At 40.5% G+C, this 21,840-nt stretch overlaps 2 protein-coding genes across 3 annotated transcripts in view; one reads left to right on the forward strand and one right to left on the reverse strand.

Annotated features, from left to right (window-relative positions):
- Positions 1-941: 941 nt before the first annotated feature.
- On the reverse strand, positions 942-21,486 carry BCCIP (BRCA2 and CDKN1A interacting protein). Its single transcript, XM_048856718.2, has 7 exons — positions 21,353-21,486; positions 16,178-16,252; positions 15,273-15,353; positions 13,067-13,159; positions 10,890-11,077; positions 6,980-7,157; positions 942-1,626 (listed from the first exon to the last, which is right to left on the reverse strand). The coding sequence occupies exons 1-7, from the start codon at positions 21,473-21,475 to the stop codon at positions 1,456-1,458; spliced, it is 909 nt and encodes a 302-aa protein (XP_048712675.1). The 5' UTR covers positions 21,476-21,486; the 3' UTR covers positions 942-1,455.
- The window catches only part of UROS (uroporphyrinogen III synthase), a 35,974-nt gene continuing 35,593 nt past the window's right edge, over positions 21,460-21,840 (forward strand). Inside the window, exon 1 of one of the 2 annotated variants that reach the window (XM_048856721.2) lies at positions 21,460-21,588. The gene's annotated coding sequence lies outside the window, so the exon portion shown is untranslated. The remainder of the gene's footprint in view (positions 21,589-21,840) is intronic. The other variant, XM_048856723.2, reaches the window with a different exon arrangement.

Here is a 21,840-nt window from a genome sequence, read left to right on the forward strand (position 1 = left end):
CTGGGCCCAGTTCTGTTTTGTTTATATTTACTGGTCTATGCTGTGTCTTTCCATAACACTGTACGGTATATTGTATGTATACCAACCTTTTATTATGTTTTTCACTAAAAAAAATAATACAGGAAATCAGACTGTACATTCCCTAAATCAGAGTGTACATTCTGTAAGCCACACTGCACCTTCCTGTACATTCAATACATCTCCAAGTCTGTCATTGTAATTGTACTCAATCCATTTAAAAAAGAATGTTCCTAAAATGATTAAACATGCATTTCTAAAAACCGAAAATGTATTTTAGCATTAAGACCAAAGGGGAGCTAAAGCAGCAAGATTCCTCTAGTAAAATAATTTAATTGAGAAAGTTAACCAGTTTTTTCCCCCCAAAATGACACTTCCAGCAAATGCTTTTTTTAATATGCCTATGCAACCGAATCATCTCATACAACTACCTGCGTCTACAAACACCTCTGCCTGTTCTGACATCTGCTCTGTACTGGGCATACACATTTCACCAGGAAAGTTTCCCTCTGACTTCTTCCCAGGGCTCTACAGAATGCACCCTTTCTCTGTATTTTGTTGAGCATGCTGTGCACTCAAATACAGAAAAACTCCGTAATTAATATTTAATGTGATTTGCAGCACTGGGAACTGAACCCAATCACGCCAAGTGCAAGCTGAGCATGTTAATTTGCAAGTCTGCTCAGAGCACAAACATACAGCTACATTTTGGTGGAAGTTCTTCTTTTTGAACTAAACCTAATACTAACTGTTGATGCGTTAAATATGCAGTTGCACATATCACTGGCTTCAAGCACTTTTTTGCACAAGCCATGAAGTCTATATATAAAGCATTTAAAGTTTCACCTTTTAAAAAATATATTTTTTTAAACTGGCACCTCAATAATATTTTAGCAATCTGCCTCATAGTGAAAGCAAGGAGATTCTGCAGGAAGTAATCAATCATTTATTACCTGTTTCAACAATGAAAGAGGAACACTGAATAAAACAGTAAGACAAAGAATATGAAAAATATCCCCGAACTCCTGCTGAACAAAGATGAATTATTCAGTGACTTTTATATCCAACTACTTTCAACCAAACAGAACCAGTATGTGCAATATGTCCCAAAATTAATCCATTCAATGTTTTTTCAACTTGAAGTATACAGGTATTTAACAGGAAAGAGAAGAAAAATTAACTTCTTTAGAAGTCTTAGGGATGTAGGAATTTTTTATTGCATTCTTAATGGTGACTCCAAAGTCTACTAGGATATAGTATTTTATAGTAACAGTATGATTGACATTGTTAGTTGTACAACCTAGACGTTTCACCAGAATACAAAGGTGATACCTGAGGAACATAAAACTGATGACATAATAAAACTTTTGGGAAGCTATTCAAAAGGCATATAGTTTTGCATGGTTGCTTTATAAAAACATTATCCAAGAAAACTGTCTAGACTGAGAGATATTCTTTCAGTTTATCCATGATTGCATTCATCCTTTCAGATGGAATCAACATAACAGTTCGCAAAGGTTTCATTGGTACGTCATCAAAGGACCATCTGCCTCCCAAACACGTGTCACACTCCTCTTGCACAGAATAGCTGAACTTCAGAAGGGCTTTCTACAATAGAAATAAATAAATCTTGATTTTAGTAAGGCTTCTGACACAGTCCCACGTGACATTCTCATAAATAAACTGGGAAAATGTGGTTTAGATGAAACTACTATATGGTGAGTGCACAACTGGTTGAAAGACCATACTCAAAGAGTAGTTATTAATGGTTCTCTGACAAACTGGGAGGACTTATCTAATGGGGTCCCACAGGGGTCACTCCTGGGTCTGGTACTATTTAATATTTTCTTTAACGACTTAGATAATGGAGGGAAGAGTATCCTTACAAAATTTGTAGATGACGCAAAGCTGGGAAGGGTTGCAAGCACTTTGGAGAACAGGATTAGAATTCAAACCAAGCTTAACAAATTACAGAATTGGTCTGAAGTCAACAAGATGAAATACAATTAAGATAAGCACAAAGTATTTCACTTAGGAAAGAAAAATCAAATGCACAAATACAAAATACGGAATAACTGGCTAAGTGATAGTACTGCTGAAAAGGATCTGAAGAACACAGTAGATCACAAATTGAATATAAGTCAACAATGTGATGCAGTTGTGAAAAAGGCTAATATTCTGGGGTGTATTAACAGGAATATCATATGTAGGACCTGGAAGGGAGCTGCCCCACTCTTCTCAGCTCTGGTGAGGCCTCAGTTGGAGTACTGTCTAATTCTGGACACCACACTTTAGGAAACATGTGGATAAACTAGAGAGAGTCCAGAGAAGAGCAACAAAAATGATAGAAGGTTTAGAAAACCTGACCTAAGGGAAAAGGTTAAAAAAACTGGGCATATTTAAAGCTGAGAAAAGAAAACTGAGGGAAGACCAGATAAATCTTCAAATATGTTAAGGGCTGTTATAAAAAGGACACTGATAAATTGTTCTCCATGTCCACTGGAGACAGGACAAGAAGTAATGGACTTAATCTGCAACAAGGGAGATTTAGTTTAGATATGAGGAAAACCTTTCTAACTATAAGGGTAGTTATGCTCTGGGATATGCTACCAGGGAGGTTGTGGAATCCCCATCACTGGAGATTTTTAAGAACAGGTTGGACAAACACTAGTCAGTGATGGTCTAAGTTTACTTGGTCCTGCCTAGCATAGGGGAAAAGACTTGCTGACCTCGCAAGGTCCCTCCAGCCCTACATTTCAATGATTCTACGAATTATGTTACAAAAATCAGTTTTAAGCTACTATGCATATCATTTTAATTGAAGTAAAAAGAGAAAATTTTGTTTTGTGGAAGTGCAGGTTAAACAGAAAAAATCCCAATGAAAAATCCAATGAAAAACTAAAATAGTTTCAGTATCACTATTTAAACTATAAAATAGTTTTCAGTATCACTAGTTTTCAGTATCCTGTTTCACAAGCCAACACTTAGCATATCATATTATAAATTCAAAACAAACTGAATTCATTGAGTAATGTGCATTATCATTAATGTAGGGGGACAAATGAGAGCATGAAACAAAGAAGAATGACTCCTTGGTCTACCAGTCACTAGTTATGGATGGCCTTGGACAAATTACTTAGTTTTTAAAATCACAGATAATTCCTCAGGTGTTACAATCAGGTATTATAGCCAGGCTCTTAGGAGATACTGTGGCAGGGAGTGGGGATTTCTGGCCCGTGATGGGAAGGACACGTTCAGTCTCCTGCCAAGAATACTACCCACTGCTTGCTAGTGAACCCCTAGCTCCCTAAAGCCAGAAAGCAGCAGACCCTAGGCATGGGGGGAAGAAGTTGACTCCTAACAAGAGCTGAAGCAGGGCAAGGGGAGCTGGCATGCATCCCGGAGAGGCTCTGTATGGGGATGCAGGGCCAACAGTGCAAGGATGTCAGCTTGATCCCGGGGGGGGGGGGGGCGGTGCTGGGTGGGGTGGGGGCCTAGTGTGTGGAGGGACTGTAGCAAAGTATACTCTTCTCCAATCACTGCTAAAGAATCATTTCATTCGCAGCCTTACAGGTTCAAAGGTTAACATCTTTGTGACCCAATATACCCAGGTTTAAAAAAAGATGTAGTAATTCCCTTTCTCTAAGGCCACGTACACTACCCGCAGGATCGGCAGGTAGTGATCGATCTATCGGGGATCGATTTATCGCATCTAGTGTAGACGCAATAAGTCGATCCCCGATCGCTCTGCCGTCAACTCCGGAACTCCACCAGGGCGAGAGGCGGAAGCGGAGTCAACGGGGGAACGGCGGCCGTCAATCCCGCACCGCGAGGACGCGAAGTAAGTGATTCTAAGTCGATCTAAGATACATCAACTTCAGCTACGCTATTCTCGTAGCGGAAGTTGCGTATCTTAGATCGATTCCCCCCCCCCCCCGTGTAGACCAGGCCACAGTGGCATTAGGAATCTTTATGTTAAAATACCTAGATACCAAGGTGAGAGGCACTAAATAAAAACCTTACATACACCTTACATGGACAGAATCTTCATAGAGCCCTGAGAAATCCTGGAAGTGCAAGTTATTTATAGAGGACACTTTTTCCAAATACTGTAATTAGGTTTTCATAATGTTTCTATTTCTATTTATTGATTCAATTTGTATGTAATATATATCACAGAGTAGTGTGCTTTTACAGAAAATGCAGCCTTAATTTTTCTTCCCCAGAGCTCACACAAATTAGAGAAGTACTATCCTAAACCACTTAGGGGAAAAACAATCTAATTTCCCATGGCTTCCTACAGATTTCCTATGTAGCACACATGTCTCAAGAATGTAAATTTCCACTGTGGGAGAGCCATATAACTAATCCAGAGATGATGTTCAAGAATGAACACAGTGAAGAATGGGGGCCTAAACGTTTAATTGATTCTAAGTCTGGGTATAGCTTTTCTTCCACTCCCTCAGTTACATTTTAAGGACCACAATGTAGCACAGTGAGTTGATGACTGGGGGTTGGCTCCTCCATACTTATTAAATTCTCAGCCGCTCATTATACTTAACAGTAGTTTGTAGCAATCTGAAACCTAACATTATGTGTGATCAGGGAAGGATACATACTCAGACTATTTATTTTGTGCATATACATTATTAAATGCATCTAAGTTAATGTAACTTTCTTGATCTTACTTAAAATGACACTTGTATAACAAATGCCAGAAAGACTAGTTTACAAGCAAATAGTGTGTCCTGACTGAGGGGACGGATAGCTCAGTGGTTTGAGCATTGGCCTGTTAAACCCAGGGTTGTGAGTTTAATCCTTGAGGGGACCATTTAGGGATCTGGGGCAAAAATTGGGGATTGGTCCTGCTTTGAGCAGGGGGTTGGACTAGATGACCTCCTGAGGTCCCTTCCAACCCTGATATTCTATGATTGAGACGTTCAAAACAATTATAATTTGGAACAAACACAATTACTAAGTCTTGAAAAAATGCAATTTAAAATGACAGAACATTTGAGTGTACAAAAAGCCCTTTTAGAACACAAGACCCATGGTGACCCCAACTTGGAATTGAAAGTCCCTTTACTACATGCTGGTTTTTGGTCATTTGTTGTGCACAGAGTTCAAATTCAGGTGCTGGAGCCCCTGCTACAAAAACATAAAAAGAAAAACCCTTAGCTCCTTGTTACTTTTACATCCCACAGCAGTATTTCTTGTAGGCTCATAATGAATGTACCCAGACTTTGAATTTAAAGTTTTCCTCTTCTTAAATGACCACTATTAGAATGATAGCCATTTCATAGACTGCACTAGGGAGAGGTGTCACATGCCAACATTTTACCCTGTGTGCACTGCCATCAGAGAGGAAGAACAGGGAGCTCTTGACATAGCAGCAGTGCTGTGGAATAATGTTTTTAAAGCTCTGAAAAAAGTAAAGAACGCTGAAAAATTCCATGCATTTCAAATTATATTTTAAATTTAATTTTCTGCATCCTCCCCCTTCTATATGGCTTGGGACCAGCAGAACTGAGTGGCAGGGTTCCCTCAGGAAATTATAAGTAATAGTTCCAGTTCACTATTTTAGTGCTTTTTATTAATGTACTTGTCCCAGATAGAACATACAAAACAATGGGATAATGACATCCGTACATTTGGCTCTTCAGAAGATTTGTTCTGAACAGTCCTTTTAAATAAAAAGAACAAAAAATAATGGACAGTTCGGGGAAGAGTACAACACCAAAAGCAGCACAGATTCAGAGCTTTAAATCTGCCAAGTTTCTTGGGAAGAATTCTCAGAGCATAAATTTGATGCCCGTTTGTGAGAAGGTGATTTATTTTTTGGGGATTCAGAGGGGAAAATATTTATGTTTTATATGAATCATGCATGCAGCAATTTGATTTGGTCCTTCATAACACCACAGATTTATTTTTTCCTAGAAGCCTGAAAGATGCAATTGCTCTGATTCTTTGAATCATGTTCTGCCAAATAGTTATAACTTTTTATGCAGATTCAAAAAGAAGACTAGAGAGAGGGTACAACTGCCTCTGAACTAAGAGGGTTTTTTCTACCCCTAGGATTAAAAACCTTGAAGGGCCAATTCATACGGTTAAACTCTGTGCTTCTGCTCTCTTCGGTCCACTCTTTTCAAAAACTTGGAAATTTCATTCACAGACCCTCAACCAGATGTCTCACTTAGTTCCAAATCCTTTGTTAAATCCCTTCAGCATTACCCTCAAGATAACCAGTTAATTCTTTGTGACCAAGATACTGAAGGTAAGTCTACATCAGGCATTTTTGGGAAGTCTCCCACCCGTCTTTAAACTATGATTTGAGGATTTCTATAGCTCAGGCACAAGTTAGGGGTTTGTCGCAGGAGTGGCTGGGTGAGATTCCGTGGCCTGCGTTGTGCAGAAGGTCGGACTAGACGATCATAATGGTCCCTTCTGGCCTTAAAGTCTAGGACTCTATGATTGCACGGCCACTGGTGCAGCTCCAATGGTGGTAGCAATGGTGGGAGGGCTACTGAAAACAGAGGCTAGGCACATGCCCGTGCTTTCATCAGCATGCCACTGAGACTTGCTGTAAATAATATCAAGAAACTACCACAAAAAAGCCAAGTGCCGTTTTATACTCTGCATCTGTAGTAGTGCAGCTCTCAGGAGTTCCCCCAAGGCAAAACATTGTTTACTTTCGTCAAGAGTGAGTGAGTATAAATATTCTACAATAGCAAAAATTGTTTGTTTGTGCATTTTTCAATAGTAATTACACAAAAAACAGCTGGATTTAAATAAAAAGATCATTTTACCACCTTTTCATAATCACTGCAAGTCAGATTTCTAAAGTTGCTCAGTAAGAAAGGCCATTGTTATTATGAAAAAAAAGTAGAGTCAGAACCTTCATTTCCCTGCTCTAAAAAAAAGAATCAAACAATTGGATTTAACGGTATCAGAAGTCTGTTACCTCATAAAAGAATTCTTCCTCTGCATTTGCAAACATTAATTCCTCTTTCTGCTGTCTGCTCTCTCCTCTCTTCTTAGAGCTGCGCTTTGCTGTCTCTGTAAAGGTCTTGCTGATGAGAAGGTAGTAGTAGCACTTTCCACATGGCTTATTTGTTCTTTGAGTTTCAGCCAATTCTTTCCTAAAGACAAATATTATTTACATAAAGAATATTTTAACGCCCCATCAAATGCACACAAATCTCATAATGCAATAACATACTGATGCTTTGCCCAGTCTTCATAGTTGTCACTCAAATAGCAATATTGACTTTGTATATGCATTTATGGCAGTAATTTTCTTTGAAGAGTTCTCTGCAGTCAGTTACTCTTCAAATCACCACCAACAAAACCAATTCCCTACTCCTCATAATACACTTCTCCTGTTATGGAACCCTCACTAAGGACACACTATGTTCTTGGGGTTGTAAATGCTTAGAACCTAATTAAACACTCACCATTAACTACCATTCATAGGACCGGTTTCCTCCCCAGCCAAAAACTAGCTCATTTCTTTTACCCTGGGTTTTATTTATTTATTGCCCCTTTCCAGAAGCCCTTAAAAATGACAAACTTCTGTCTGGCAAAGAAGACTGGATGCTCTCATCCCTCTCTTCAGTTGAGTGTGTTGCCACTGCAGTGCTGCAAGCCCCATCCAGTAAAAAAGCCCAAGACCCGAATTCTGATTGTGTGTGTCACGTTCCACTGGAAATAAACCTCAAATCTCCCCCAGCCCCTCCTCTGACAAGCCATTTAAAAGTTTATCAAACAAAAAAGCAGAGACAGTTTAGGTTTTATCCTATCCCAAAGTATTCATTTCTTAGAGATCGATATTACTACATAAAAGAGCAGATGAAAGCTCCCTAACAGCAATGGCAGATTAAGATTAAATGAGGCCTGGATCCAAGTCAAACAAATTCCCTGCTTCTTTCAATCCAAACAAATGAAAGGCCCCTTCCTTTACAAGCGTGCTCATAGTTCCCCTAGCTCCTGAACCTGTAAAGTCACACTGTGCTCCCTAGTCCCCAGGGTGGGCAATAGCACTCTATGTCAGTGCACCCCAGCATATTCAGCCTCCGTAGCTTCAAAGACCCCTCCTAACCTAGAGCTAGGATTTATTAATCCTACCTGCTTAATTCTGGATGTGTTAATAGTCTATTGATTATTCCCTCTTCAGTAGGGCATGGATTCACCTGTGTAAATTCCTTTTCCACTGATGGAAGAATAAATGTGTGGTTCCATCTACTATTCAGGAAACTGACTATTTCTGACTAGTCTTAGCGAAGGTGGGGAGAGGAAGAGGCTCTGACCACTGCTAATTTTCAAGTCCTGCAAACCTTCATCTTCTTATAAATCTCATTATTTTACTGAAAGTCACTCAACATTACCTAAAGACCCAGCTCATGAAGCCATGTCTGAGCATCTCATCCTTCATTTAAAAAAAGGTATGTGTCTAGCCTTTATGTTTGCAGATAAAAGCTAGAAAATATGAACTATAAATGCTCAAATACTAGAAGGCAAACAAAAAGAACCCCAAATCTATTGTTAAAAGCCCCATGATTTTTAAGCCAAACTTATAATTTCTGAATGCTTGATGTTTGCAAGAACGATCTCCACTAATGCACAATTAGCTGCAATTGAGCCACTAAACCAGTAATGGAACAGTGATGACTGAGAATTTGTATTTCTCAGTTTGTTACAGAGTAATAAGGAAAAAACAAAGTAGATACTGCACCTTCATTGTGAGGCTCTCCCCTTTTACATTCTCACTGACATAAAGCTCATGTTTCCTGGCTCTTAACTACATGTATCCCTAGCATAATCACCATTCTATTCTACTCAAAATACTTGGATCCCACATTTGGTGTTAAAAATTAATTCTATAGCTAAAAATTAAAACTATAGGGTGAAAATAAAGTGGGGTCTAAACCAGTGTAAACTTTTGGAATCCTCAATTCTCTCCCAATTTGATACATCGGATTAAGAGACTAACCAGCTGATCTCTTACTTTCGGTTTCCCCCTCCCAATTCAGAGCAGAGTAGACCAAGCAGAAGGCCAGGAGAGTTTCTTCTGTGAGGAGACCTTCTCAGGATCCAGAGATAGGAACTCTATACTCCCAGATCAAGGACACTTAATTCTGCCAAGGGAAGGGGCTCAGTGTCTGGATAGTCTGGTGGTGCATCCCCATCCATCCCAACACACGTCTTAAATCCTTCAGAGGCAGCCCGACAAAGTCCTCTTAAGCACTTGGGACTCAATATGTTGGGCCACTCCCACCAATCAGGGGTAAGTCCAATAATATCCCCACAAACCCACCAATCCATCTCAGGAGAAAAAGCTCAAAGCTCCCCTCAGGTTCTGAAGTGGGCAAGAGAGTTATCTGGCTAGGCATCTTTTACATCTCCTTTTCTTCCCAAGATAGATCTTGGCTCATTCAAGGACATACTCCTAACTCTTCCTCCCCTGTCACATAGTGGAAAATAAAGAACACAGGGGTTAAAGACCTACCAATCTCCTGAGATAAATCCCGCCAAAAAGAGAGACACAATGAAGAGTAGAGAGACCAGAACCCCCATCGTGGGGATAATCATCCTCTCTCAAAAGGCATAAGAAAAAGAAAGTCCAAAGGCCAGAAGACAAAAAAACACACTTTCTTCAAACACTTCTTACAATCTTTTCCCACAAGCTCCAGTGCCTCTGCTGAAGTGTTTGCTCCAGATCATGATAACTCCAAGCCAGAGGAGCAGTAGAAATTAATTCCTGCAGACTTTAAAGGGGTTATTAATAAGGAATGAGAAACTCCAAAGGGAAAGGGGGAAAAGCACTGAAACTCCAAAGTGTCCTAGAACAAAAAAAAAAAAATTCTCTCCTGAGTAATAAGAGGAGGAGATGAGACAAATAGGAATGGAAAGGCAAACCTCAATGAGAGAAAACCCATCCCTGTGGGAGATTAGATAGTGTTTAATAGGACTAGAAGGCAATGCTTCAAAGAAAACCTAATTTGGCATTTGGAAGTGGACAAATTAGAAGGGCCAGCAAGTGATGTGACCTGTAATAGGAAGAGAGGAAAAAAACAGAAGAGCAAAGGGTGTCCATTTTCCCATTAAAATACTACCAGATTACCAGAAAGTTGTTTAAAAAAAAACAAACCCCACACACACGAAACCTGAAAGGATTTCCTGTCCTCTCTCTCATCTTTCTACACCCTACATTTCAGTCAAAGCCACAAGCAAATTTACATTCCCTTCCTTGACATCTCTGCTTACTCTTTCTTTGCTCATGTCTTTCCAAATCATCTATCTTGATATCCCTGACAGGGCCTTAACACTGAACCCGGTTGGGAGACAAAGTAGTGCCTAACCCTCTACACTCATTTCAGACACTGATTTAAAAAATATTTCAATGGCTCATCCAGAGATCATGCACTTACAAATCTGCTGAAGCCAAGATTTCCATCCCAAAGCCTGAGTTAAGCACAATAAGCAAGAATACCTCAGACAGCCATTATTAAAATGCTGTAAGTTGTTTAATTTTTAATAAGCTTGCTCAATTTTCAAAACAAAGATCAACTACAAGTCATGCACTTATCCTGTTCTAGTAGTATGTGGCATAATTTTAAAGTGACTTCCTATTTCTCCAAGAGACAATGATTAGGAATTTTAATGCATAAGGAAGTTATATCAAATAAAGAAATTAAAAGTCAATTCAAGGACCTTATATAAAACAATTGTATTTTTTCTTTTAATCTATTTCTTACTTAAATCTGTGGTTTCATTCCCTCTCCTTCAACACATTTCCATTTAAATAAGGTTTCTGAAGACATCTGAAGGGAAAAAGTTACTGTTCAAAATCATGTTTAGAATGACTTTCTTACTGAAGCTGCTGGTGCATGGGCAGAGCGATCTGTGGTGGTACGTTAATGAATCTTTCGTTTAGTAGGAAGCCCACAGGCTTGGTGGTGTCATTTAGGAGCTTATCCAGCTGTTCAACCATACTCTGTTCACAGTTCTTCTCACACAGGCTTAGAATCAGCTCTTTTATTTGTTCAGCACATTGAGTACCCTAGGAATCAAAGGGTACATTTTCTTTACATTCCAGAATGATTATTTACATAAGAAAACCTGAAAGTGAACTTCAAGAGAGTATTCAACAGGCCTGTGGGCAATTTCCTGCAATGGTCTCTAAAGTATTGTAGTATTTGTTTGATAGTTATATTCACCAATCCTCAAGATGATGGCAGGCTGAGGTTCCTAAATGATGATAATGCAGCTATGAGTTACAACTCCACTCTTCATAATAACCACAAAAACAGGGTACAACCCCAGCAACTGAGAAACATGAAACATGAGATGACAGATGGCCCAGTTGCTAGGGCACTAGCCTGGCAGTTGAGTGACCTGGACTGAATTTCCTATTCCATCACAGACTTCATGTGTGACTTTGGGCAAGTCATTTAGTCTCTAATGTCTGGTCTACACTGTGGGGGAAATCGATCTAAGTTACGCAACTTCAACTACATGAATAACATAGCTGAAGTCGATGTACTTAGATCTACTCACTGCAGTGTCTTACTGTGGTGAGTCGACTGCTGACGCTCCCCCGTTGACTCCGCCTTTGCCTCTCGCTCCAGTGGAGTACCGGAGTTGACGGGAGAGCGCTCAGAGGTCAATTTATCATGTCTACAGTAGACGCGATAAATCAACCCCCGCTGGATTGATCGCTGCCCGTCGATCCAGCGGGTAATGTAGGCAAACACCCAGTTCTCCATCTGTAAAATGGGAATAACAGTTCCCTACCTAACATAGCAGCCACACTAAAGACCATGGGGCACTCAGATACCATGCTAATGGGGGCCCCATAAGCACGTACACCGTGGCTTTCATTACCATTTTCACCTAAATATTTTAATAAATTCTATACGCAAAAGTATCAAGTTAGCAAAAAAATTTAATTCAAAGCACTAAAACAAACTAGTGATATAAATCACGAAATTAGATTAATCCAAAACCCAAGATGAGTTTATAGAATAATGAAGGGAATATAGCTGGAAATATTAAACACAGGATTTTGTATTTACTGGCCTCTCTTCATCCCTATTCTCTGCACATATTTTATCCCTTTTGACTGGTGGTGAAGTTTGCCAGAGAATCATGGGTAAGTCATTGTACCAGATCTAGTTCAGGTTGTCTGTATATTTGACATGGTAACTTTTATTTTATGGTACAGGTGACATGAATGCCTTTCTAGTTGCCTTACAAATGCATTAAATACATTTTTAGAAGACTGTACTGCATTGTGACATGACCTGCACAATGGTAAGGTCTAACAGAAATATGAGCTTTATTTACAAATTCTTAGTGGCCTGTCTAAAACATACAGTGCTTCAGTGGCGTAGCCAAGTGGAGAAACCAAGGGGAGCGGACATTAAAAAAAGGCGCCACCCGCTAGTACTCACCCGGCGCGCTCTGGGTCTTAGGTGGCGGGTCAGGCCGTGCTCCGGTTCTTCAGCAGCCCTTCGGCGTCGGGTCCTTCACTCGCACTGAAGGACCCCCCCACCCCCCCGCACTGCAATGCTACCGAAGACCGGAGCGAGTGAAGGACCTGATGCCAAAGTGCTGCTGAAGACCTGGAGAGCCGCCTGACCCGCCGCCCAAGACCCGGAGCGCCGCCGGGTGAGTAAAAATTTAAAAGGCGCCAAAGAATTTAAAAGGTGCCACTTCTGCTCGGTGGGGGAGCGGCCACTGCCCCGCTCCCCCACTAGCTATGCTACTGCAGTGCCTGTCCATTATTACCATAAAAATGCAACCTAACTGCTTGGCCACACAATGTTCAGATACTTTACAGTGTAACCTTATAGAAGCAGAACACGTCAGAACAATTACATTATTCGTAGTATAAAAGGCATTTGAGTAGACTGTGACAGGGAAAAAAAGAGGGACAACCATCTGGCACTTGCCTTAATGTCTACAATGTAATTTTCAGCAAGACAGGATGAATAGAGTGTTTTAATTTCTAGAAATTACCATCCAGAAGTTAACCTGTATTACTGACCTTCCTTTCAGTTAAGTTTAAGAGGCTTATGAAGCCAAAGACTTCATCTTCTTCATCATCATCATCACCACTTTCTTCTTGAACTTCGCCTTGCTATTTAACAAAAGTTAAAAAGGACAACTAATACCAAGCTGCTTTTTAAAAAACAAACAAACAAAAAAAAACCCATAGCCATTATTCAATGTCCAGGATGTTTTACGCACATCTAAAAGCCATTCTGCAAGTCTATGGAACTGCTTAAGAGACAAGAACATTAAAAGGGTGAAAAATTGTAGGTTGACTAAATAATTTATTCTGTTAAACCTTTATAAGAATATGTTACAACCTCCAATTTTTACTTACTTCCAAGAAGAACCTCACTAATTCACACCAATAACTGGGAGACTTCCATATTCAGCTACTTGCAATGGAATTGTTGTGTAAAAACAAATTTTAAGAAAGCAAGAACATGCATAATCTAGGTACTTTATTTATCTGACCAGAGTAATTTAGTTTTATTCATAATACTTCACAATAATAAATAGTAATAATAATAAATGTTCTGGGACATATTTTGTAAAAGTAATGAAGTCTTTGAAATGAGACCATCTGACAGTTATCTACTATTAAAACTCTCCTGAGCACTGGAGAGAGACTTGGGGGGGTGTGAATTATGGGGTGGACAGATTAACCAACTACAAATTACAAGGCTCTAGATTTAAATCATTAAGAAACAAAATCTAATAGACAGCTAGCAGTTTCTTGGAGGAAGGAACCACAGGACTAAAAATATGTTGGTATGACATAACCATGTATTGTAATGGTCTAAGGAGATACCACAGTTCACACTTGGAGTTTTATGGGTTGGGGAGGGGCAAGTTTTCATGTTACCATTTGCCTGACATGAGACAGCTTTGCAAGGCAGGGTCAAAGATAAAAGTAGTAGTAACCCCGGTCTGCACTAGAAATAGAAATGTTTTAAAAAGTATATTATTTAGATTTAGAAGAACATAGCAGAATGCAGACCATAAAAATCAAAGTGTTTTTGCAGGGGGCAGGGCATTTTAGGGCAATTTATTTTATTTTGGAAATTGTTAATGTGTTTCAGTGAGCCATTTACATTCTCCCTAACCCAAGTAGTCCAAACAGAAGCATTTATCCATACCCAACCCTCTAGTCTGGATAGGAAGAAAGAATACGCAATTCTCTCTGCCCGTTACATCATCTCACAAGTGGATTAGGGGATGGGTTTTCATTAAGCTATGCTAAGTTCTTAGGAGATGTCCAATGAATGTGCACAGAAACCATTTTTCACTTGCTTATAATCATTTTCTTCCAAACAGAAACTCAAGACAGAAATTTGTTGGGTTCGGAGATTTAGCCAATTTTAAATTCGGTGTGGGGGGGGGAGACGACAAAAATTTTTTAAATTAAAGCTCTCTCTTCTACCCCACTTACTTAACACTATTTCTAAGCTACTCCAGAATATCCCTCAATATCCTAACCTCTCCCCGCCAAAAAATAACCCCAAAACAAAAAACCTCCTCATTTGTTTGAAATGAAGAATGGAAAATTTCAGCCTCCAAAGGAGAATTTTTAACAACGTTATAAAGAAGAGAAAAGAGGGATTTGTAATAGGATATGATAAATAATGTTCGCTACTGTAAGTGCTATACCACCACCACAACTCTTCTAGTCAGTTACTCACAGAGACACAGGAACATAGATAGTCTGCAACAGTTTGACTTCAGCTCAGACTCGATAAAGGAAATAAGATTTAACTTACTATATCAAGAGCTGAGGTGACCCAAAAACTCCACTTTGCCCTCTGAAAGCAGTGGTTCTCAACCTATTTATAATTGTGGGCCACAGGTTGAAAACCACAGTGCTGACCCTGCTAACCCCCTCTCCCCCACCCCCACCCCGGACTCCTATGCCCAGTGCTCCCTGCCCAGAGACCCCTCCACAGCGCACGGCCAAAAGCAGAGCCCTGGGCCCTGGCCAGACCCTGCCATGCGCAGGGCTGGGACCTGGGCCGCAGGTTGAGAACCACTGCTCTAAAGAGGGGATTAGAACATGAAAATACAAGTGACATCCAAGTGCTTTATGTTGCAACAGCCTGAGCTCTAGAACTCTTAGTTACATGTATATTACGAAGGGGACCTCAATTATTCCATTCCAATTTAAAATTATACTGTGCTGTATTAGGAAGAATGGAAGCCCTTACCTTGATAACACTCCCAATGTGATTCTGTTGTATTAATATGTCAGTTAACTCAGCAGTGTCAACTGGAGCTTTTAGAAACAGCTACAAAAAATTCAAAAGAACAAGTACTGTGAAAACAGTCTAAAATTTTCCTGTTGTGAACTACTTGTTAAAACTTGGATCCTCCTGTGAACCTCCTCCCAGCCTGCTCCCACATATTTTCTGAGGCAGCTATAGTGCTCAGTTACATGAAAATGTTAGGACAGCATTAAGAAGACAAGATCAAAATATATTCTCTTTAAAATAATCTATTTAGATTCTTGTACCATGCTCTTAACCCCCACTCCCATTCAGTACATTTATCGTTTATTTCCTGACCCTGGGTGTAGGACTTCAAGCACTAATAAACCTAATCTCCCGTAGCTGCCTGCAGCACCAACTACACTAATGTCTCCAAAGTACTTTGCATTTGGTTTGTCCTCTTCTGTATTTTCCAATTGTGGCAGAGTCTGCAACTTTGTTTGACACTGAATTTGAAAAAAGAGAAACCACTGATCAAGAGAGGCATGAAGCAGCCAAACAGGCTGCAGATAGGTACTTTTTAAAGTTGCAGTTGGTCAAAAAACCTCTAGAAACCCAATGCACTGGGATACAAATCTCAGGAACCACCACTGCTTGACGATTGAGAATAATGAGAAAGAAGGGACTATGGTCTATCTGGGTGTGCATTGGGGTCACAGGTTGGAACCACTGCATTTAGTCAAGTGCATGTTGTAGCTGTAATTATTCATGTCGTCATCTACTGAGGCATAGTAAAACATTAAATCAATACTAGTAATGGTGACTGATGACAGTTTAAGGCTGTAGAAGCTATTTCTTAATGGAAGAAATCCGGATAGGAGCAAGAAAGAATATTCTGAGTCTACCTGTTGCAGTAATTTCTTTATCCCATCGTAGTCATTATCTGATATCGAATGTGCTACAAATTCAACATTCACTTCCTGTGAATAAGCAGAAGACAGCAAGTATCACACATATGGTTGGCAAGCGGAATATATCTTAAAACAAAGTTAAAGCAAAACTGTATGACATGAAGTAGAGAAAAAAAGTCAACCAGCTTAATCTAAAGTTTTATTTCTATCACTCATTGATATCAGCCATTTTTGAAGCATTTTTACATCTCTTTTGTAAAATTCAGAGAGACTTTGTCAAGTTAACATTTTGAGACAAACTATTTTCCATGTTTGTGTTGCCAGCACCACCTTAAAGCCTTGATCCTGCAATCTGGTCCACACAGGTGCACTACTACAGCCATACAGAGCTGGGCTCCATGTAGCTTTAGGAGTTCACCTGTATGGATCAGATAGGAGTCTAATTTTTTTAAATGACAAGTTCAAAGTCTATTTTTCCTCCACTTTTGCTCTTTTTTATACTTAATTCAGCTTATAAAATAAAACAAAGACTACTGTTAGTGCCCACCCACTAGCAAAATGCTTTAATGTTTATTTTGCCAACTCTATGGAAGTCCACCTACCAGTTAAAAAAAAAAAATTCCTCACTGGTATTTAAAAACAAGATTAAAACATTTATATTACTAGGCTCCCCTCAGATTTCACAACCACCAGGCTGTGTATGACATAATTTTGAATACATTAGCCTGAATCTTAATGAGGATTAAGAGTATGTCTACACAGAAAAGAAAAGAAAAAAAAAAGACCTCAGTGAGCCTGAGAGCCCAGGTTTACAGACTCTGTCTTGTACTATGGTGTTAAAAATAACAGTGTAGACATTCCTGCTTGGGCTGGAGGTCAGATTTTGAAACCCGGAGAGAGGAGTGGGTCTCAGAGCACAAGTGGGAACATCTACACTGCTATTTTTAATACTTAGTGAAGGCCCCACAAGCACAAGTCTGTAGACCTGGTCTCTGAGACTTGCTGCCGCAGGGATTTCTTTTCTTTTTTTTTGGCAGTGTAGATATACCCAAGAGGTCTATACCATCATGTAAAGCTAACTCAGTGTTACCATGATTCAGGGTGGATTTGATTTAAATCACTAGTCAGGAAGATTCGATTTAATGATGGATTTCTACATAAAAGTGCATTCTTGTAGGTTATTATAACCTTTAATACATATTCTTCACAACTCAGAGATAGATATAGATTTCATTTTTAGAAGGTACATACTATACATTTTGAAGTGATTTATTTTGAAAACTTTTGAGATTAGTTTTATAGCTATATCAGAAAATGAATGATTGGGTCTCTCATTTACCAAAGGTAATTGAAGCAGATATTTATGAAGTCATTGGGAGGTGAACTATCTCCAATTCAACAGGTTAATCATTAATATTTGAAGGATTTTCTTGTTATGATGTATTAGGAGGAGAACATCACCAGACAGACATTTACATTGTTTTATTTAACTAAAACAACAACGTTATGTATTCTGGATTTTTTTCTTCAGCAGCAAACATAATATTTTTAAAAAAAGAAGCATATGATTTTTTAAATTTAGTTAAACATTCAAGTTTTTTAAAATCAGGTTTGTTTGGTTTTTTTAAATTGTTTTAAACTCAAATAGTTAATGAAATATTTAAAAAAAAAAACTAAATTGACTATGTCAGCCAGGTCAATCTGAGAAACTTAAAATATTGGCTTCTGCAGCTAACTCAGTCATCTTCACCTTCATTTTCCTGTTTGTTCATAATTTGGAAAAGAAAAACAAGCTTTCCTGCTTTTTCAGGATTATCACTTCAGCAGTCTCTGAATCCAAGTGCTTAAGTGACTTCCACCAGTTCACTGGTGTGACTTTCCTTAAAACATCATCATCAAACATATATTTCTTGAACGGTTCTTATTCTCAAACTGGGTCTCTTTTACAGCCTGCTGCCATTATAGGTTTTCCCTTCTAGTGAGAGAACAGTATAGTAGATCTCAAATCAATGAAGGCTACACTCAAAGACCTCAAAGCTTCTGGAATATGTTGCTCAAACAGTTTCACTTCTGTTTCTACTGCCTATCCCTCCCTTCTCACATTTATCTCCAGACTTCTCCTTGTCCAGATCTAGTCCACCCCCAACAATTTTCTATTCATTGAGCTTTTGGAAACTTTGCACTTTTAGAGAGAGGTAAGGGATTGACTCTGTGTACACAAATTTGCAGAGGGACAATAGGGTTGAGATCTGTTATTTCTCACCTCTATATATTTATTTATTTTAAAATATTTTTGCTGTTAACAAGCATGTTATTTCTCGAAAAACAAATCCACAGTTTGAGAACTGCAAAACTAAGCATTTCTGATGGTATCTTCTAAACTGAGCCCTATTGGGTAGATAGAAAGATTAACCTAAATAATCTATACAGAAGCCCCTGGAACTCCATAAAATTGGATCCCTAATCCATGAACTATTGGAACTCATTTATAAAACTTTTCTTAAACATTACATGAATATATTGTCTCATACTATAGAATTAGAATTTATAAACCCTATTCCATGATGAGATATCTTTGAGCTATAATGTATCTTAATTAAAACTATCTTTAGATTTGATTTTTTTTGATAAAATGCTTTTTGAGCAAAAAACCTATTTAAATTAAAAAAATCCGTTTTTTTTAAAAAAATAATTATTTTTATCCACTCTGCCACGATTGAAACATACTTCTCCCCCCCCAACCAAAACAGGGCGTTAGGCTGTGTCTTCACCAGGAAAACGGGTGTGTTCTTAACTGGAAGTAAAATCCCAGAAGTCAAGGCAGTTCGTAGTTTTCACATGCATTAGTGTCACCCACACACCTTCTAAGTGTGGTGTTTTGTCCCATCTAGTGGCACCAAGACCACTTAGGGCATGTCTACGCTTCCCTGCGGAGCAATTGATCCAGCAGGGGTCGATTTATTGCATCTAGTGAAAATGCGATAAATCTACCGCTGAGCACTCTCCTGTCGACTCTGGTACTCCACCGGAGCGAGAGGCACAGGTGGAGTCAATGTGGGAGCGTTAGCAGTCGACTTACTGCAGTGAAGACACTGTGGTAAGGAGATCTGAGTACATCAACTTCAGCTATGTTATTCACGTAGCTGAAGTTGCGTAACTTGGATCGAACCTCCCCTCTCCCAGCGTAGACCAGGCCTTAGAGAGAGATAATGAGTCTGCTCTACAGCCTTAGCTAACAGCGATTTGGCTTTTAGCTCATGCAGTAGAGTTTCATGTATTTAGCTCCAGAAGTCCCAGGTTCAATCCTGCCTGCTGACGACCAGGGTCTGTCAGCGTTACAAGTGGGGGCTCGTCCAGGATTTCAACTGGGAAGTCTTTAAAGCTTGGGATGTGCTTCTTCAGCTAGGGGAAGTATGTAACCCACACACCTTCTGGGTGTGGTGTTCTGTCCCATCTAGTGGCACCGAGACCACTTAGAGAGAAATTAATTAGTCTGCTCTACAGCCTGAGCTGACAGCAATATGGCTTTTAGCTCATGTATTTAGTTCCTGAGATCCCAGGTTCGATCTCACCCACTGACGACCAGGGTCTGTTGGCATTACTTTAGCAGGTCTAGCTGAAGACTTCAGGGGAGTCTTCTCTGTAACCTGACCTACTAACTCACATGAAAACTACAAGCTGCTTTGTCTTCTAGGATTTTACTTTGAGTTAATTAGCTTTAGTTAAAAACACCTTTTTTCCCTACTGAAGACAAGAAGTGTATTTTCACTATGGTGTTCAGTGAGCACACTGTCAACTTCACACAGCTCTGGAGGTACACACTGCAATCACTGCAGAAATAATAAATTTTCTGGTATCCTGTGTGGTTTTCTCTCTTCCCTGTTTCTTCCAGGACTGAAGAAATTCTTTTCTCAACAAGTTGTCATCAATGGTCCTACAATTTGAATCCACCTAGGCAGACCCTTATTCCTACATGGTTTTAAGGGGCTCCATATATATGTAGGTGTTTGCCCATGTGGAACTGATTGCAGGTTTGGCAATATAAACATTAAAAAGTAAAAATATACAGAAGTTAAGGCTCTAGCAGTAACCAACTCATTATACACACATTGCATTGTGCATTGCTATTTAGGCTGTTAAATGTATACTTTAATATAGAGGTCCTAAAGGAGGCCTCCTTGAGACTACAGCTTGTTCTACATTGCAGGTTTGGGGCCACAGAAAACAGGTGTTTTCTTGAATTGGGTGCAATAAGACCCAGTATATGCCACAAGGGCAGACAAATGTTGATACTATAATCTTAATATTATGATGAGATGGCTTACATTTCCTAACTTTGAACTGTTCAATTTTTTAACTTTAACTTTGCATTTAAGCTTTCACGATTAGTGTTATTTTAATTCTGTAAAAATCAGTACATCAAATATAGAGAAAATACTAGTACATTATTAGTATCAACACTGACATCACCCTCTCTCGGCATAAGCACTTGAGCCTGTTAGCTGGCCTTTCTTGATTTTCTAGTTTTGCTCAATTAACTTTGCTTTGCTCCAACAAAAATATTAGCCTAAAAATACTGTATGTTGCCTGAAAACTGCATTTAATTCTGAGTCTAGGAGTGCTTTTGTTTTGTTTTGTTTTTCCAGGAAGGGCAGAGATAATAAATCAAAAGTTAGTCTTTGGGAAACAAAAACGGGGAGGAGATGAACATGTAGAAAGATAGACTGGAGAAAGGAAGGGTGAGACAATATAAGAGGAACACACAGGGATAGCATAATAATACCTCCTAGCTGCCATGTAGTACTTTCACCTGCAGATCTCAACGCACTTCCAGGGGACTTAAATGTAGCACACCCCCCCCCCATGTTTACAGCCCAGGAAACTGAGGCACAGGCTGGTGAAGAGTGTAACTGGGAATAAGGGGCTGACATTACGAAGGGGACCGGGAGAAGAAAGGCGTAGCCCCGGTGCTGTAAGAAGCGGGGGCAAGGGGGAAGAGAGGTGCAGCAAGAGGGAGGGCGGCCACCCGCAGGAGGGGGCGGCAGGGGCCCTGGCAAGGGGACAGAAGGGGAGAAGGGCTCCGGGACCAGCGGGAGGGGAAGGCAGAGCGGGCCCCGCTGCCCACGCGGCTCTAGCTGGACCGGGGCCTCCGGCCCTCTCTCCAGTCACCTTGTTGATCTCTTCCTCCTCGGAGGCCGAATCCCCCTGCTCCGAGTCCGAGTCCTGCTCTTCCCCGTCCGGCTCCCGCCGCTCGGGCGGCCCCGGCGCCCTCCGCTTGGCCCGGGTAGCCATGCCGCCGTCCCGCCGCCGCCGCCGCGCGCAGGCGCCCCGGAGCCGGAAGGCCGCAGCGCGGAGGAGGAGCGGGCAAAGGACCGGGGCGGCCCCTGCCGGTCCCCCGCACGCAGGTGAGCGGCGGGAGGGGCCCGGCCGCTGCCCAGCCTGGGGGCTGTGGCTGAGAGCGGGCCGGGGAGCCGTGCGCTGCAGCCGCCGCCGCCTGTGTGAGCGCGGCCTGGGGCCGCGGCGGGGCCCAGAGCCGGGGGCGCGGGGGTGGCCGAGGGACGTGGAGATGGGGTGGCCGGGGCTCCTGGTGCACAGGGTCTCGGAGCATGGAAACATGGCAGGGTGGGGGCGAGGGCACGGTCTGCGGGACACGGCAG

The sequence above is a fragment of the Caretta caretta genome, chromosome 7 (genome assembly GCF_965140235.1).
Source record: "Caretta caretta isolate rCarCar2 chromosome 7, rCarCar1.hap1, whole genome shotgun sequence".
In the NCBI taxonomy this organism is placed as follows: Eukaryota; Metazoa; Chordata; order Testudines; family Cheloniidae; genus Caretta; species Caretta caretta.

What these genes read in the sequence shown, in the direction of transcription:
- BCCIP (XM_048856718.2), bottom strand. Translation starts at nt 21,475, where the DNA reads ATGGCTACCCGGGCCAAGCGGAGGGCGCCGGGGCCGCCCGAGCGGCGG. An exon ending in CCCATGCACCAGCAGCTTCA is followed by an intron (nt 7,158 to 10,889) that starts GTAAGAAAGTCA and finishes ATTTGTCTTTAG; the next exon opens with GAAAGAATTGGCTGAAACTC. An exon ending in AGGAAGAATTCTTTTATGAG is followed by an intron (nt 1,627 to 6,979) that starts GTAACAGACTTC and finishes TTTCTATTGTAG; the next exon opens with AAAGCCCTTCTGAAGTTCAG.